The sequence below is a fragment of the Sciurus vulgaris genome (genome assembly GCF_902686455.1).
Source record: "Sciurus vulgaris genome assembly, chromosome: 2".
NCBI lineage: Eukaryota > Metazoa > Chordata > Mammalia > Rodentia > Sciuridae > Sciurus > Sciurus vulgaris.
The window spans coordinates 162601403-162619992 of NC_136462.1; the positions used below are offsets into that span (position 1 = coordinate 162601403).

Here is an 18590-nt window from a genome sequence, read left to right on the forward strand (position 1 = left end):
AGGAGCACTACCTAGCACTTTGTTTGAATTGGCTGTTGAGAGAAGAGTGTTCAGGGATAGCATCTCTAGTTGGCTAGCATGAAGTGGTAGGTGGTAGTGAAATGCGTTAAGATGGACAACACCAGAATTGAGATGGGAGAATATGTCAAGTACGGTTCAAAACAAGGCAACTTGGAAACATCTGAAGAAAAATGTCTCCAAGTTGGGTGCATGGGTCAGGAACTCAGAACAGAGGGAAGTGAGTTGGGAATTCAAGGTTCGCTAGCCTGTGCTTTAGGTCTGTTTATAAAGGCCAGTGTGGTCCACCAGCCTCTCTTACTGTGATGAGTTGATATGCTGCAGAGATTTCACCCTAGTCGGCTAGCTAAAGGCTAGATTGGTAATTGTTCCTCTAAAAAAGGACAAGATATATTGTGCACATATACTAATAATCACAGAGATGTAGTAATGTTCTTCCTTCTCTTTGTCCTCTCCCCTCCCCCTCCTCCTGCCTCCTCTTCCTCCTCTTTTCTCTGACTTTCCTTTTCTTGCTTTTTTCTCCTGTCCACTGTGGTAGCCTCTGGTGACATTTTGTATGAGCACACTACTGTACCAAAAAGGTCATCCTGTGGGATTTCCTCTCTCCAACCCAAGTGGAGAATTAAAGGACAGTTTTTGTAACTGATTAATAGGTGACCATTGGCCCTTCTGAAATCCACCACGTGCTGTTTGTAACAACCAAAGATGCACATTTAATTGAATACAATTATTATTTATAAGTTATATTTATGCAACTAGATTAATGTTTTTAATTCTAGAGAAATTTTATATGCTAATCATTTTTAATTTAATGTTTAAATTATGTTTTTAAATTTTTAGTTACTTTTTCTTCTAATTAATGCTGATTCATTTTTGTTTGCCTGGTTAATAGATTACTGTCCTAGATGAGACATGGACTGTATTCAGGCGTTACAGTCGTTTTCGAGAAATGCATAAAACATTGAAATTAAAGTATGCAGAGGTAAGTTATGAAATTATTATCTTCAATTATGAACATTTCATTTCATAAAGTAAATGAGCTGATTGCATTAGCAATGTCCCCCACCTCTCTCTCTCTCTCAGTATTAGCTTGTATCACCAAGTTTTATTTTAATTACTCATCTATCAAAGATAGCTTTTTAGTTTTTGTTTTTTTCTATTTCTATTAAAAATTTTATGAATGCAAGATTTTGAAAATGATAATAAATTAACTCCATCTCTTTCATAAGTTTTATGATGAATTTTAAATAAATTTTTTAATCAATTTGCAACTTCTCAACTATGACAGATTACAATGAAATAATAATAAAAATTATTTAATGTAGATTTGCCCTTTTTTATCTTAAAAAACTACATCCATGCTTAGACTTCTAATCCATGAGAAATTGAGATATGAGCGTTATTTTGCCATCAAATTTGGAGAAGGGGGGTAAATAGCAATGAATTTATCTAGAAGCAAGAAAAGTATGAGACCAGATGTCTAAGGTATATTGATACATAAGTAATCTTTTCCTTTCTGGAGAAATACTGGCTTTTGAAATAATTTTAAGCAAAGAAAAGTATTCCTGGAATGAATTTGTGATTTCCTTATGATGAGGATAAAAATGATTTTACTTCAACTATAAAAAGTCTGTATATATATATATATATCTTTGAAAATTTGGGTCTTAACTGACTGCAAATCAATGAACACTCACTGTCTAATTAGCCTGCTTTCACTATTGATTTTCAGCACTATTTTTATAGTTTATGACATCCTAAAAATAAATTAGTCAGAATTTTGTCCCTAATTTGGTTCACATTAAAGAAGTAATATTTCCTTAACATTATGGTTTCTGCCCTTTCTTTTCTGACTTACAATACAAAAAGAAATACCTGTAAATAAAATGTTTCCTTGATGTGTAGAAGAACCTTGAGTCCAGGTAAAATTGAGCTTTCTTTTAAATTCTGTTAATCAGCTGTCACACTAGTTAGTATTCTATTAAAACTGAAGAAGCTTCAGGTAGGAATTACAAATTCAGTGTCCCCAACAGGCTTCAGTCCTTCAAGTTAGGAAGTTCATTTCTGTAATTTATATGCCATGTCTTAAACTAATACTGACAATAAAAAGTAGAAATATTATATACATATTAAATGTAAAGAGCAGCTTGTTCTGAAAGTGAGCTTAGCATATGTGAAGTCCTGAGTTCAATCCCTAGCACCACCACCAAAAACAAAAAGATCATAATATATTTGTATATCTGCAATATATAATTTTGTATTCTAAAGAGTACTATGCTTCAGTTTTTACAAATTGTAAAGATCCAAATGTTTTACATTGTGTCTTCATACCCATAAGAAAAAATTCTGAAAGGAAATAAAAAATGATGACTAGGAGAAAAACAAAAAAGAGTGGATCTGAAAATCAAAGTGATTTCTTGGTACCAGGCAACATTAATGAAAAGATTATCGCATATGTACAATTTTTTTAAAGAGTAAAATGTGTATTACAAACATATTTTTAAAAATTAAGCAACCATCAAATGAAGAAAATCAAACTGGCTTCATTTATTCACTCACAACTGTGGATTGAGCAACTCTGCACTGTGTATACAATTGTGAATTAGAGACACATGCTGGTCTCTCATGAAGTAGAGAGAATAAACAAATAAAGCAATTTCAGATATATTAAGTGCCTTATAGAAATTGTGTGGCATAAGGGCTGAACAGTAGGCTACTTTTGAGGGGCCAGCTAAGCTGACCTGTCTGAATAAGTGAGGTTTGAGCTGAAACCTGAATGTTGAGATGGAGCCAAGCATGAAAATCTAGAGGCGAACACCTTTAAAGTAGAAGTAACAGCATATGCAAAGGCCCCTGGTGGAGGGGGCAAGTTTGGTGTGTTTTAGGAATAAAATGCCTGTGAAAAGTGTCAAGAGTGGTAGAAATGAGGCAGAGGGCTAGGTAGAGGCCTATGAAGTAGGCCTTGAACCATATTCTTAGTGCATGGGAAGCCACTGCAAGGTGTTCAAGTAAGAAAGTGAGCCAATTTTTACTTTTGAAAGACCATTTTAATGACCATGTAGACACTGATTGTTGGGCTAGTGGAGAGCTTAAATCTAGAACTCTATTTTAGACATTGAATTTGAGGATGATTTTTAAACTGATTTGGAAGTACCAAGAAAGATGAAGGATGTATATCCATAGATTAAGGGGAAAAGATATTATGAACTTCCTCTCAGAAGTCATTGTTTAGATCACCAATAAGTGAGAAAAATTCCTTTATTTTTGTCTCGATTTTTAGCCGAGTTTCAGTGTTCAAACCATTATATTCATAACTTCTGCTCACAGGAGTCCCTTTTCCTGAAGACATACTCAGAATTGAAATAGTAACCAAGAATGGAAATTGCTTTTCCATATTGAGTTCAAATTTGTAACTTATAATTACTTCATCATAAGGGAAAAAATTAGTTATGTAAAAGAACTGTGAGACATACATGTGCATATTATTTCAAAGAGAAGAGATAAGTGATCAGTGATTTGAAACCATGTAGTAAGCTCCTAAAACAAACACTGTGTGTTGAAAGGAGGCATGCTGGTTTCAAGCCCTGGGGAACTGTGCTGATGGCACATTGCCTTTGGATTGCATGACTGTGTCCCATTTCCTCACCCTTTCCTGAGTGCATACCATGTGCCTAGTACAGTGCTTAGTTAGCATCTCATGATACTTTTGACAGCACTGTGAATATAGGGACCATTGCCAGCTAAGAGTGAGAGAAGTGAATAAAGTGCCTGTGTGTGGAACATAACTGTTTGTGGAAGCCAGTTTTGAAAACCAGTTTGACTCCATTTCCCATTTCTAAGCCAAAAATGATATTAAAATTTGGTTTTAAAATGCACATGATCTATAAAAACATAGTAGCATGTTATTCTAGATCTAGGTGAAACATTTCAAAGGAGAACAACATTTAACATTTTCCAAAGGAAGTTGAAATACAAAGTTGAATACTACCCGTATATTTGTAAAATTGGAGTTTCTTTTGTGCAGCTCAGGTACACATTATTTTGCTTGCTAAGTGTATGTTGGGTCTTGAGATCAATAAGGTGTTTGTTGGGAATTTGCAAGTATTATTGCTGTCATTAGTGTTCATATCATTACCATCTCAGTCTGTAATGTTAATCTTGAAGTAATCAACTACTTTCAAATAGTGTATTTGGCCTTAGGACATCCTAGAAATCACTTGACTTGTTAAAGACATAACTTGTTCAGGAAAGCCAAAGGGTTGATTCAAAAGGATCCTGAAAATTTCCTCCCACAGACAACTGTTTGATAGCTAGGTGGAACATCGTTTCTTTACCTAAGTCTTTCACCAGATCAGGCTCATTATTTCTGTGAAAGTAGAAAACTATTCTTATTCTCTTTATAGCAAGGGTAACAAAATGTTTGATGATAATGTGTTTTTAAAAAATGATATGTATTAAATTTTCCTAGTGATACAGGGATCCAGATTTTAGATCAAGTTGGAAAAATATTGAAGATCACAGTGAAATTCAAAATATAAAGAATCTATAATATGTATGCCAAGGTGGAGAATCTTTTGTCACCTTGAAACTTTGGTTTTTGTCATAGCTTGTAATCTTTTGCAACTTTGTCTAAAATTATATCCTGTTCTTTCACATTTTCTTTTGGAGTTTAGCCATGTTCTCCCAGAGGATATACTCTAAAATAGTTTGATGTGATAGTTCCTTTTATGGAGATTCTTTTTTTTTTTCTTTCAGTAATCTTTTTTTCCCCCAAATAGATTACATGTTCATGATAAAAGATTGACATTATTCAAAGATATATCTAGGGACTGTGAAAGTTAGTCTTAATCTAGTTCTCAGAGATACTGTTTGTAATGCCTACCAGGAGATCTTCCTGAATCCAACTATAAATTCAGAAGCAGATGCTTTCTATAGGTCACACTTTGTATCAAGTTCCCTAAAAAGGATACAAGACAGGAACCACTGCTTGCCAACAGGGCAGAGGCTTGGTGAGGGCCTCCCAGCATTCTGCCACATTCTACACAGCTGTCCAGGAGCCTTTGCCCCACCTCTCCCAGGTAATAGCTTAGGTGCATGGAGAGGAGACCCACCTGGGCAGGTGCAAGAACTTCTCTAGCTTTGAATCCCATGCCACAGGGAACCAGCCCAGTTACCAGTGGAGTATAACATCTCCACTGGCAGAATCGGCAGTCTCTACAAGAGGCACATGAAATTATTGGTCACCTCAGCAACAGTTAGGCTTCCTACCATATAGCTGCCATTCCTCCTGTCCAGAAGTACTTTATCAAGAGGTGGTGGGGAGATCATCTTTACCATAAGAAGCATTGCCTAGTAACAAAACTGACATTTTACCTTATCAAGTTTCCAGAATCCTCTTGTTAGACATTTGGGCAGTTTCCCAGTTTTTTGATGTTGGAAATAACTTCTCTGAACATTCTTGAACATGCTTACATATCTTCTGATTGGAAAATTTCTCTGTGAAAAAATAAAAAACAAGCCAAAACTGATAATTGCTCAAATGTTCTTAAAGACTTAATTTATGAAAATCCAAGAACAGGAAGGAATACGCAGGAGGTAGGTCGACTATGAGCCCTGAAGATCCTCACCCTTGGGAGAAGGTTTTAAGGATTCCTTAACCACCATTCAACTGGTGTTATGGGGCACAACTTAAGAACAGACCAATCACCACTGAGAAGGCCAAATTTGAGAGTCTTTATTAAGCCGGCCAGCTGACTGTCTCACACAATGCCCCAAAATATGGCTATTGGGAGAACAATAACGACCATAGAGTTGTAGGGGTTCTTATACCAAAAACACATCAATCATAAGTGTTGCTATGATTTGAAATTACAAACTAACACCATGAGATCAAAGAGGGAGAAGTGGGTCAAAATGACCCTTACCTAGGTACAAACTAAAGAATGGTTACTAACATCCACATAATCACCATTCACATGGTACATTGTTTAGGAGCAATAGGAATCAAAAGAGAGCAATTTTTCATTACATAAGAATTGTCATTTTGTATTGCTAACCACGTCATGCTAACAACTGATGATGGGTACAGAGGTGGGGTGTTCCCATGGGAGAAGCTTATTTCCTACATAACATGGAGTCTCAGAGCAAAATGGAGTCTGCCCAGTCATTTCCCCCATAGTCTGGCCTTTAACATTCCCATGGAGCCAGATCTGTCAGTCCATCACACTGGTCTCCTAATTTCCCCATTTGCTCACATTTCTGTAGTTCATTATTTGCTATAATTTTTCCATAAAAGAACAATGCTGGTCAGCTGATGACCCCTCAGGATGCTTTATGTACACTTAGGTGGCAGACCAGTTAAAACTATAAGGAGCTGTCTATCACATAATATATGTCTCTCAAGAAAATAGAAGGAACTTAGGGTTATTACAAGCAAAATAAGTGAATGAATTGCAAGGCAAGAATCCCCTGACTTTTATAAAACTATAAGTCAGGGGTGGAGGACGGGGAAAAAGCAGAAAACTAAGAAAACTGTAATCTGTTTTTTATTGTACAGTGACAAAATGTTGTGAAGGAAAAATGAAAACTAAGTTCTTCACCCTCTGTGCAGAAGAACAAATCAGCTGCTCATAGTCTTAGCTTGTTTGCAAGTGCACGCCCATTCTGTTTTCAGGTGTGCAGTGTGAGTGGACTAAGCACTTCCCACTGGAGATGCTATATTATTCCGAGTGGTTAAAATTGTTGTTTTATTTTTATTTATTCATTTTTCTTAACCTTAGCAGTTTCTTCCAGATTCCAAATAGGCTTCCCCTTTTATTTCAAATTAATTTTTCCTCTTAATATACTGACATGTATTATGCAAGACAATAGCTCCTTCTGGTTTTCATTCTCTGCTCCCTTTCATTGACCTCCTATGGAATCTTAATCAAATTAAATCCTGTGTTTTCAAATTCCACATCTGTAAAATGATAATGCCACAGCCAGTTTGTAAAAGATTGTGAGAGCCTCAGATAAAATGAGTTATCGAAAGTAACTATCAAGTATTGTGCAGCATCTGCCAGATTAGCATGTCTTTGAAATTTTATCACGCAGACCTTTTCTGCAGTGTTCTTTTTTTCTGTATGAAAACCATGTATTTTTTGACTCCATTAAAACAAGTGTAAGCCTTTTAAATATCAATCAAGTTATGGTTCTCAGGAACAAAATCCTGTTAAATGTTCCCTTTTTGTTTCTTTGAAGAGGAGGTAGAGTTACTGTTTATGTCTAATATGCATGAAGTTTACTGGTGAATCGAGATCACCGTGTCTGAGAGTCTTCCATACAGAAACCTAGCCCATCTAGAAGTTGAAGAGAAAAAGGGAAATTTTTAAAACAACATTCCTTTTTTAACCATTAAAATGAATAGTAAAGACCTAGTGTCCCCTGTGACTTTTTGGATAACTGGTCTTATAGTCTCTGAATGTATTTAAGAAAGTTGTATGACTTGGGACAGGAAAGTCAGAGGCTCTTGGAAAGAACTACTCTTCTCGGAAGTTCAGCGATGCCAACCACTAATTTTTGAAAGAACTTTATTTTAGTCCATTTAATAAAGAGTTCTCCCTTCTGAGTGCTAAACCTCATGGAAATTACTATGGACTAAATGTTTGTGTATCTCTAAAGTTCATGTCTGATATCTAATTCCAAATTTATTGCTATTAAAGTAGGGACTTTAGAAGGTGATTAGATCCTGAGGGTGAAGCTCTGATCAAAGGCATAAGTGCCCTAATACAAGGTAACTGAGAGAGCTTATCTCCCCTCTAGCACTATATAAGGGCAGGCACCCGATTTGATTTCCCCTTTATCTTGGACTTTTCAGCCTCAAGAACTGTGAGCAATAAAGTTCTTTTGTTCATAAATTACTCAGTCTAAGGTATTTTGTTATAGTTACAGGAGTAGGACAAGACCAGTGCCTACCTCTTAGAAGACTATTCTCATAGTGAAAGGGGTTAATTGGAATTAATCATTGAGGACCTTTTTTATAATGTTCTTAGCTAGAAGTGATTCTGAAGCAATTTTGTGTTGGTCTGCTTAGAAGCCAAAGAATGAACAATGAAAATGGGGCATTTTAGTCTAGTAAAATGTACTCAAAACAAGTGTTAAGGGAACTTTTAATGTCCATGCATGATGATAATGTACATTACATTGAATAGGCCACGCTGCCTGCCTATATCATAACTAAGTCATCACAGTTTGTGAAAAAATCAGAGTCACTAGAGTACCCAAGTGTCAAACACAATTAGCCTCAGTCAGATGCATCCCTAAAAGGGCTTCCTTCTCCCTGCAAAGCTGAGTTAGAGAAATATTTTGAGAGCCTTTGAGTGAAAATGGAAGACTACTGTGTTGGAGCAATTGTTCTGTCTCATAGCTGGCATTCTCTGGGTGCCCAGTAAATACCAATGGGAGGGAAGGAAACAATTAGGCAAGAGGTTATTTAATTTGTATGTGGACTTTCAGTTTATGCTGATGGAACCATTTATCACCCTCTGTATTCTCCAAGCAATTTCCCCAATGTAGCACCAAAGAAAGACAGGAAAAGAAGCTGGCTACTGGCTTCATATTTGTCTTTGATAACTATTTACCATCTAACATCGAAATGTATTCTAGACTGTTTTATAACCAACATTCCATATTTAATATAAAAATTGCAAATCTGCTCACCACCCAAATTACAACGATACCAACCATAGCCACAGGGAGCATCCAGTAAGCCTTAGATAAATTTAGTCACACCAAGCTCTCAGCTTCTTTGAATTTTTTAATAGCAAATAGCTATGTAGGCAAAAATAGAAGGCCTCTAGCTTTCTGACCTGGTATGTTATCAGAGGCCCAGGTTTTTCACTTTGTGGTTTGTATTACACTATTCTCTCCACCTGGTAGATAAACAGCATTTAAATCACTACTTTCAAGGGTGGGTAAAGGAGCAAAGAGTATTGAATTACCTCGGAAGCCTTTCCAAAATATGTCAACTCAGGCCCTGAACTAGGAAATTCTGCTTCAGTAAATCTGAGGTGGGTCCCAGAACTATTGCGCATCCCCCAACAATGATGCTCCCTGGACCACTGATTAAGATATTTCTTGTCCTTTCTCTTTCATTCACCTTGGGAACATTAGTTGCTTTTTCATTATTATAGATCATTAAATCAAAGAAGTGATATACAGTGACAGATAATCTTGAATCTTGTCAACATTAATAACAGACTCATTCAGACCTGAACAATGAAGAAGAAATGTCTCTTCAATTACCAAAGACGTAGACTTATATCACATTCTTCTTTGAAACAAGCATGGAAACTTGTATAGCAGTGGACTTGGAACCCACAGTAAAAATGTCCACCTGCCAAGGGGCCTTAATGACTTAATGAGTAGTCCAGTTTTTCATTTTAGACAAGAGAGATCAAGCAAGGAGAGAGAGTTTTCTTCAAGGTCACTCTGAGACCTTGGAATGGGCAAGATTCCTGTCTCCCGATTCCTGGCCCCATGTTCTTTGTCTAACAGTGTTCTTCATGACAGCATTCATTCTAGAAGGGGAAATTTACAGAATGCTCTAGATGAGATCAAAGATGAGAAAATCCATTCCCTATAAAAATCAGTTGCATAGCAAGTCCCCATGGATGTTAACTAGACTACCAGAAATTGTTTTTCTTCTATTGAATGTAATTATAATGACAAGTTTCTGGCATGCCTCAGTTCCTGAAAGAGACAATTAGCGTCATACTAAGAGATGAAAAATACAAGCCTTTGCGTTGGTTCAACTTTATATTCTTAAAATTGCAATATTTAATATTCACAGATCTGGATGTTCTTACTTTCAAAAATCGTTGCTGCATTCATGAATGTTCTCAGATCTATTTTCACTGGCGCATTCCTGAATGAAATTGACACTGGTTTTGGGAAGAATGAGAACTTCATGTGGAAAAGCTACAATCTTTATACAAGTATAACTGGAAATTAATGCAGTCCTAACTACACTTCCAAGTATGATTTTATACCTAGAACGATTCCAAGTTTTAGTACTTCAGTGACAAGAGGACAGCATCTTCCATTAAAGATGTGTCTGTTTTAGTCAGCTTTTTTGCTGCTGGGACTAAAGGACCTGACCAGCACAATTGAAAGGAGAAAAGGTTTATTTGAGGGCTCACAGTTTCAGAGGTCTTAGTCCATAAAAGGCCAGCTCCATTCTTTGGGGCTCAAGGTGAGGCTGAACATCATGGTGGGAGAGTATGGCAGAGTGAAGTAGCTCATATCATAACCAGGAAGCAGAGAGAGATCCACTTGCCAGATACAAATATATACCCAAAGCCTTCCTCCAATCCCCACCTCCACCAGTCACACCCTACCACTTCAGTCACCACTCAGTTATCAAGGGATTAAATCACTGATTGGGTTAAGACACTTACAGCCCAGTCATTTCTCCTCTGAACCTTCTTGAATTTTCTCACATGTGAGCTTTTGGGGCACACCTCACATCCAGACCATAACATTGTCCTAGTTTTAATTATTGGCTTCTCTGGACCACCAACAAAGATTCCTACATTGCTTCTTCATATAGCACATATTTCATGACGGTGTAGTATGTGACAAGTCCTGAGAAAGGCACGGAGCAGGTGGCTCACAAGTATTGTGTGGCATGGGCTTTAGACCTCTTATGGTCTTAAGGTAGCTCATTGCTTCTTAATAACCCATCTACGTTGTCCTTAACAATTGCTGCTTCATGCCTCTAACAAATCAAACTTGGAAGAGAATTGCTTATTTGTTTGTGAGTATATTTCTCAGTGACAGCTGTTCTTATAAGGCCTTGGGAGCTGCTATTAATTTTGAGTAGTCAAAAATGCTTCCATCTAGTCAGCTGTGAGAATTATGGCAGCCTTTTGATGAGTTTTCATTATTTGCATTTCTCAAAAGCTGGAGTGGCTGAAATTTACAGCCTCAAACCTGTAGTGTGCAGATGTTTCAAAAACTGCCAGTTATATGTAGGTATATAGACTCGCAAAAAGACAGGTTATAGCTGATGTAACCAATTAGAGTGCCACGTTAAAATTTTTTCCTCCTGTCTATAAAAATTGGGTACTAGTTAAGTAGCCAAGTATCACAAAACTGGAGTAAAGAAAATGACTAGTAAATGAGGAATTTCAATAAAGTACATTTTTATCAAGTGTTAACAGAAGTCAGATATCTTCCTTTTATTAGTAAAGACTCCACAACTTTATTAGTTCTCCGTATTTTTTTTTCTCAGTGACTTTCAATCCAGTTTTAGTTACTTAATTGTTGAAAATCTTAGAAGATAAGCAAGGCTTTTGTTCTTCATTTTAATTTCTTTTCTATATTTAATACTGTTGTTATTTATATCCAAAGTAATAAAGTTGCCATTTATTAAAACCTATGCAGTCTGTTGCCTTCAAGACCACCTGGACTTAATACAGGATCTGGCCAACCTAAAAAGTGAACTTGGCTAAAAGAGAAAAGCTTCTAATGTAAGCAAACTTTTCAGTTACATTTAATCCGTCATCTTGATGGCAGCAAACTGGCCAACCTCCTCTTAATGTAATAAACATTGAAGTCAGGACTGAGCTTGACGACTCTTAGAAGAAAATTGGACGGTGTCAGTTCACTAGGAATCAGAGAACAATCAACTTGTAGATGAAAATATCACTGTTCCTGGGATTATCAAGAAATACTGCCATATCACCAGAGGAAATGCCAATAGTATTTCTAACAACCATACATGTACATGTAGCTCCTGAACTTGATGAAGGGATTCTCAGTGCTTCCATTTTCCTAAACTTGGGATTCACAAATAATACATAAAATGATTGTATTAGTTTTAAGTAACGAATTGATTATCATACTCTTTGCTAATTCTTCCTATCTATTTTCAACATAAACATTAGAGGCTAATCACTTGATATTTAGGTTCTACTTGTACTGAAGAAGAGAAAGACAAATTTCATAGGAAATCAGTGGACCTCAAAATTACTGATTTCATTTTTCTAATGGCTGTTATTTCAGTCCTTTTGTCTCTAGAATATGTTTTATTTACTGAATTGCAGAGCAAGCTTGTCATTATGTTTCTCTTAGAGCAAAAAAAAATGTGCTATTTTAATCCTCATTTGTTTGTTTCCTATGTTTTACTCTGCATAATCAAATTTCATAATTATGCAAAGTAGGCCATAGGGCTGTTGTTAAAATTTCTTCCAACACTCTCTAGGCTTATGATATCTCCCACAAATATCCCATTTATTTGACTTCAGTCATCATTTTTAACGCTAATATACAGTTTTCCCATAAGAGCTCAAGCATCTTTGCATCATTTCCCACTCCTGCTCTAAGGATAATGACTACAGCAGGAAAAGAGGCCATTTTGAAGGTTTTTCTCATGAATACTGCATCCCTTTGTGCCTGTTCTTTTTCTGTTCTGTAACCTCTTGAAAAGTAACATGTTTTGTTATTACATTAAACTCCATTTTCCCTGCACACATCTGAACCTTGCTTCAAAGGAGTATATGGAGATTTTGCAGGAAGTAAGATACACTCCTCAAAAGCAGTACAGTACAACCAAGATAATAGGTGAAATATCTCCATGGTATCTAAAATGCTTCTTGTAACTCAGTGTTGGGAGATTTTAATCATCAGAATCCAAGTTATAGAATTTCAGAGCTGAAAGGAAACTTAAAACATCTCAGTTCAGTTTCTTCCCTTTAACTGATAATGAAACTAGGAACTAGAAGATTTTACACATTGCCCAACATGATTCAACCACTATTTGCTGAGACTTGAAATCCAATTGCCCCAAATCGCAGGTTATTAAAAGAAAAAGACATATGGTGTTAATTTAACTGTTCCATTAAATTTGGGAAAAGAATAATCACTTTTTACTGTTTCTATAAAAATGATGCATGCTCATTTGTAAAAATTTCACATAATAGAAGGAAATACAAGAAGAAAGCAGCAGATTACCCAAAGTCATTCTCTAAATATAATTAATGTTACCATTTAATGAACATTATTTTAAGTATTCATTTAGAAAATGAATAGGCCCAGATAAAAGGTTGGATGCATAAATTGATAAAAAAAAAAAAAAAAGAATCTAAAGTGATAGAAGAATAAGGGAAAAGAATAAAATGACCTTAAAACATTTTGTTCCTTCTAGATATGCTATTAATAAGTATAGACATTAAATTTAATTTTACTTGAATTTAAGAGTGAAAGAAAATTAAGTAAAACCATAGAATTTGCTGAACTTCAAATTAGTTTCTTCACCACAAGATATAAGTCCTCTAAAATGTGTATGACTAAGAAAAAAGATTATAGAAAACATTTTAAAAGATTATAAAGCCACCAGTTTTCAGATGATGTGTTTATATTTCATAATCATGACTTTTCTGACAGATAAGATTAGTTTTATTTTCTCTTATCTCTCAATTTTAAAGTCATTATTTTTACATTGTCAAAAATTATAGAATTTGTTTTTAAATAAATTTTATGTAATTACCTCATAGTGAGTATTTACCATGTTTTCCTCATTCCTGAGATCTTCATACTGTGCTGCCTCTTGATTGGATAGTTTTGGTTATCCAGGATGTTTTTTAAAGAATCACCTCGATGTATATTACTAGAGTTCCTGTCTGTTTGAGAATCTTTCTGTGGCATGTGTGCTTGAAAGACACTTTAGTTAGTTATAAATTTCTGGGGTCCCTTTTTTGTTTTCCTTAGCACATTTCATTTTGTACTATTATTTTCTCAGTTGTATTTTCTATATGCTATTCTGTGTTTTTATTTTGTTAATCAATTTTGTTCCTTCTGCTAGGACTTTCATTCCGCTAATCTTTTTGTTTCTTCATTTCTTCAGTTTTGCTGGCTCACTTTTGTTGGGGATGGATGGGGAGACGAAGTACAAAAGTACCAATTTTTTTTTCATTTAATTTTTTTTCAATTTCAGAATAATTTTAGACTGTGTTTTGCCTTTAAGAAGAACATGTATTTTTGCCTTTAAGCATAAGCATGGTAATATTTTGTGTTGAAAGCTTGGCATGATAAGGAACTGTATATTGGCCTGTAGTGTGAGGTTTGTTAGTATAACGAGGCTGTAGGCTGTGCTTACTATTTGTAACTGTGTTTATAGGTGGTAAATTTTGCTCTGGTGTTATTGCTTTTCTCTCCCCTGTGACCTTGGGCTTTCTTGGAGACTCCTTACATGAAGTCTGAGGCTTGCAGTTTTCAGTTTTGATCCTCTGTTAATGGCAACCCTATTGTGATGGTAATATGTGTGTAGTGGGGGAAGTATTCTAGATTACTGTGTTAAGTCTAGGTCTTTTAGTGAGCTCGAGTTGGGCCTCCCCGCCCCACCCCCCCACACACACACAATCAACTGGACTCTGGTAGAACCCAAGGTGGTTATGTTCTGGTAAGCCAGTTTCCCTTGAGGACAGGCCTTATTAAGGAGAGCAGAATTCTTGTTAATATTTCAGAATGGTTGCATTTTCCTCCTCCTGCCAGATGCTATATGGATTTTTCTCCCATATGCACAGTGAGAACCTGGTGGAGCTTACTGTCATTAAAACCCACAAAAGTGTTGAGAATGGCCCCCTAAGATTATCCACCCTCTCAGTCATTTTTAGCATTCATACAAGTCTATACAGAGACTTCAGCAATTCCTGAATTACAGTTCAAAGTGTTCCTACCACTATTGGCTCCACCTATGGGTTTCTGTGCCAGATTAAGTTGTGAGTCTCTGTATCCACCATCTGTCTCTCCAGTTTGGGTCAGTAGCTTGCCCTGTGACCTCACTTCTCTCCTGGATGTGAGAAGAGTTGTTGATTTTCAGTTTGGTTCGGCTTTTTTCTTGCTGTATAGGAGTGATGACTTCCAAGTTCCTTACATGTAGGATCAGAAACCAGAAAGCCCACTTTAGAATAGGTTTAGACTACAAAAAAAAGGTGAGGATAATACAAAAGTTTTGACATACCTTTCCCAGCTTCTCCTATTAATAACGTATTTTATCATTAGTAGAATACCTTTAAATAGTGAACCAGTTCGATACATAATTATTAACCATAGTCTATACTTAATTCATATTTCCTTAGTTTTCACTGAATGTCTTTTTTCTGTTCCAGGATCCCATCTGGGATATCATATTACATTAACTTATCTCTTCTTAGGGTCCTCCTGCTTGTGACAGTTTCTCATACTTTTTTTTTTTTTTAATGGCTTTGACACTGTTGATGGTAACTGGTCAGTATTTTATAGAATGTTCCCATTTGAGATTTGTCTGATGTTTTCTCATGAGTAAATGAGGTTTATGGTTTTGGAAGAGGGAGACAACATAGGTAAGTTCCCAGAATGATCACGAAATGTCAAAGACAGTGATCCCAATGCAGCTGGGATGCCTGAGTGTGTGGGTGGTTAAATAATGCCAAAGATTACATAACGTCAAAGATCATGTAACGTCAAAGATGTACACCAACATGACTCATCAACTGTGGATATTCCCTTGATCACCTGGCTGAGGTTTCTCCACTGTAAACTTACTTGTCCCCCACCACCACCTCTTTCTATGTGCTGTGCTTTTGGAATGGAAGTCCTATGCATAGAACATATTTTAGGAGTGGGGAGATAGACTACACTTCCCTGAGAATGAGGCATCTACACAAATTATTTAGAATTATTCTGAATGGAAACGTGTCTGTTCTTCCCGATACATTTATTTGTTTAATAGTTTATTCAATCATTATATTTTGGGTTATATGCAAATGCTATTCTTTTTTCTTATTTTGTCTTTCAGATTATTCTATCCTTGGCCATTAGGAGCTCTTTCAGTTGATGCCCGTGTTCCTTCAAGACCACTGCATCACTGTGTTTAAGTTTGAGCACTTCCTTACTATCTAACTCTATAAGCTCTTTATGGCTCATCTTTTGTTTTCCCTGGTTCAGTCTTAGAATCAGCCACCCCTCCCAGAACTGGCTCATTTGTCCTACCCACTTTCCCCCCTTATTTTCTCTCCTTTCAAATTGTGATTCACTTGCTCCTTTTGGCTCTTTTTTATAGTGATTTTCTGTGGCTCTGAACAATTACTTGTCTGAATTTTTCCTTAGTAACTTTGGTCAATCCTCCAGTGGTGCACTTTTTTTTTTAATTTAAAAAATGAATTTTTTTAGTTTTTTTCTTTTTAGATATACATGACACTAGAGTGTACTTTGACGTATTGTACGTTCATGGTGTATAATTTATTCTAATTAGGCTCCTATTCTTGGTGTTGTACATGATGTGGAGTTTTTCACTTATCATGTATTCATATGTGAGCATAGGAAAGTTATGTCCAATTCAGTCTACTGTCTTTCCTATTATTCTTAGCTTCAAGTAAAGCAAACTGATTTTTTTTGGGCAAACACCATTGTAGCATGGAGTGAAGAAAGGGGCAGATACTGGAGAGGAGAAGGTAGCAAACTATGGCATGCCCATCCAAAGTTCCTTAGAATTTTTCTGAAATGTTTTCCATTAGTCCCCCCACCACCACCCTCACTTAGGCATCTGTTGTCTTGTCAGTTGGTTTTCACAAAGGCTGTGGATCAGTGGCTGTGGATGACAAAGCCTAATGCCTCCCTCTGACACTGGAGGTGGAGGCTTTCTTACCTTCCTCCTGGATGTGGGCATCCCCTACCTCTTTCTAATCCCTCAGATTTAGACACAGTAGTCCCAGTGCAGTTGGGATGCCTGAGAGTTTGGGTGGTTACTGTGGTGGTTGGCCTGTGGTGCCAAAAGTCCAGGAGAAGAGTAAGGTATTGTGAGAGCTTCTGGGAAGCCCCTCATCTCCCCCTCCTCTCTTCCCCTCCAAGGTGCAGGCCCAGGTGCTGCCTGCCTGGCAATTTGAACTATGAGAGTTTCCTCCTTCACAGACAGTTTTTTCTTTACTTTTTGTTTTTTGTTTTTGCCTCTAGTACTTTTGGAGGAGGAGGGGGCACAGATAAAACCTTTGTACCGCCATCTTAATTCTCACCCATTTTTATGGTTATAGAAAATTATTTTTGTCCTGATCATACTTTTCAACACATGACTCTCTTCATACAAGTTATAAGGAGAAATGATGGTGCTTGTTCCTTATGAAAATGGTATCTTATAGAAAGAAAGAAAATTCTTTCTCACTCATTACTGAATGCCAAGTATCTTGAACATTGTATATAAATCATAAATACTTACCTGAATCCATTTAGAATTTAGTTTTTGTGAGGACTGTAGAGCTTCAGAGACTTTAATTTTTTGAAATATAGGACACTGTGTTTCCTTTTTCACGGGTTACAAAGGAAATCAAAGAGGAGTCTCTCCATCCACAGATTGTTCCTGACAGTACTTCTCATGAAAATCAAATCTAGACTTTCTGCTAGATTAGAAATATGAGGCAATAAAAATGAAAATGTGCAAATACAAGTACTTGAGAGGAAATGAAAAGGTATAGATAATATTGCTGATTTTTTTTTAGAATTTTCTATTTAACATGAGAAATCAAAACAAGCAAACAAAAGATGTTTGTGGGTCATGAGTTGAGACATCAAGGATGATTCAGGATCACTTCCTCTATGAACCTCTCTCATATATTCTTAATTTGTTAAAAATGTTGCATTTCAGACAGTAGTATATTCAACAAATGGAAGTTTCTTTGTTCTTGTTTTTTCCTTTGGACCTCCAGGCATAATTATGTGTCCTGGCCAGTTGCTTTTTTGATCTTGGTAAATTGTTTAATTTTAAAGCATTTTAGGTAGTTTAATTAATTCAAAATTCAGAAATGAAACCTGAGGAGAATTGTTTTAATACAGATGAAGCAATACCTTTGTACTTGTAGAATGAGAAAGTTCAGGCCTGTCTTCCTCCCTGGGCTTCTTACAGGATTTTTACTGTATTATTGTCATTTTCGGAATGAAACAGCAGTTCCTGCCTCTGTTCTCTTTCTTCCCATTCTAGTTAGATAGCAGGTCAGCACCAGGGCCCTCTGTCTTTTCCCATTTTTCAGGCACTTATTTATTTGAGCCAAGGAAGCCAATCCAAGTAAAGATAACTATCTTTTTTCTCTGCTGAAGGATAGGTTCAGGAATATGACTATAAATGTTCTATGTCAGCAACTATTAGTAGTCCCCTGTTACACATGGGGGATGTGTTCCCAGACCCCCATGGGTGCTTGAAACACAAATAGTACTGACATTATATGTTTTTTTCTATATATACATACTTACGATAAAGTTTAACTTTTAAGCACAGTGAGAGATTAACAATAATAATATAATAGAACAATCAGAGCAATAAGAGCAATATACTGTAATAAAAGTTAAATTATTGTGTTTATGTGTGTTCTCACTCTTGTTCTCTCTCACCTCTTCTCTCTCCCTCTCCCTTCATTTCTCTCACACACTTTCAAAATGTTAATCTGCCAATTTTAGCAATCTCAGCATACCTTTTTTTTCCTTTTTAAGAATTTTTAACTTTTCATTTAAAGAAAGTACTTTATAGATTTTTTTTTTACTATATCTGAATTGCCAGCATCACTACT

At 36.1% G+C, this 18590-nt stretch overlaps 1 protein-coding gene across 3 annotated transcripts in view; it reads left to right on the plus strand.

The window, feature by feature from the left end:
* Positions 1-18590, plus strand: part of LOC306654672 (kinesin-like protein KIF16B) — a gene marked incomplete at its 3' end in the record, with an annotated part of 336888 nt that overhangs the window by 266589 nt on the left and 51709 nt on the right. For all 3 annotated transcript variants that reach the window (XM_079128488.1, XM_079128486.1, XM_079128487.1), the window contains one exon: positions 911-1000. In XM_079128488.1, the coding sequence (XP_078984614.1) occupies positions 911-1000 (90 nt within the window). The remainder of the gene's footprint in view (positions 1-910; positions 1001-18590) is intronic.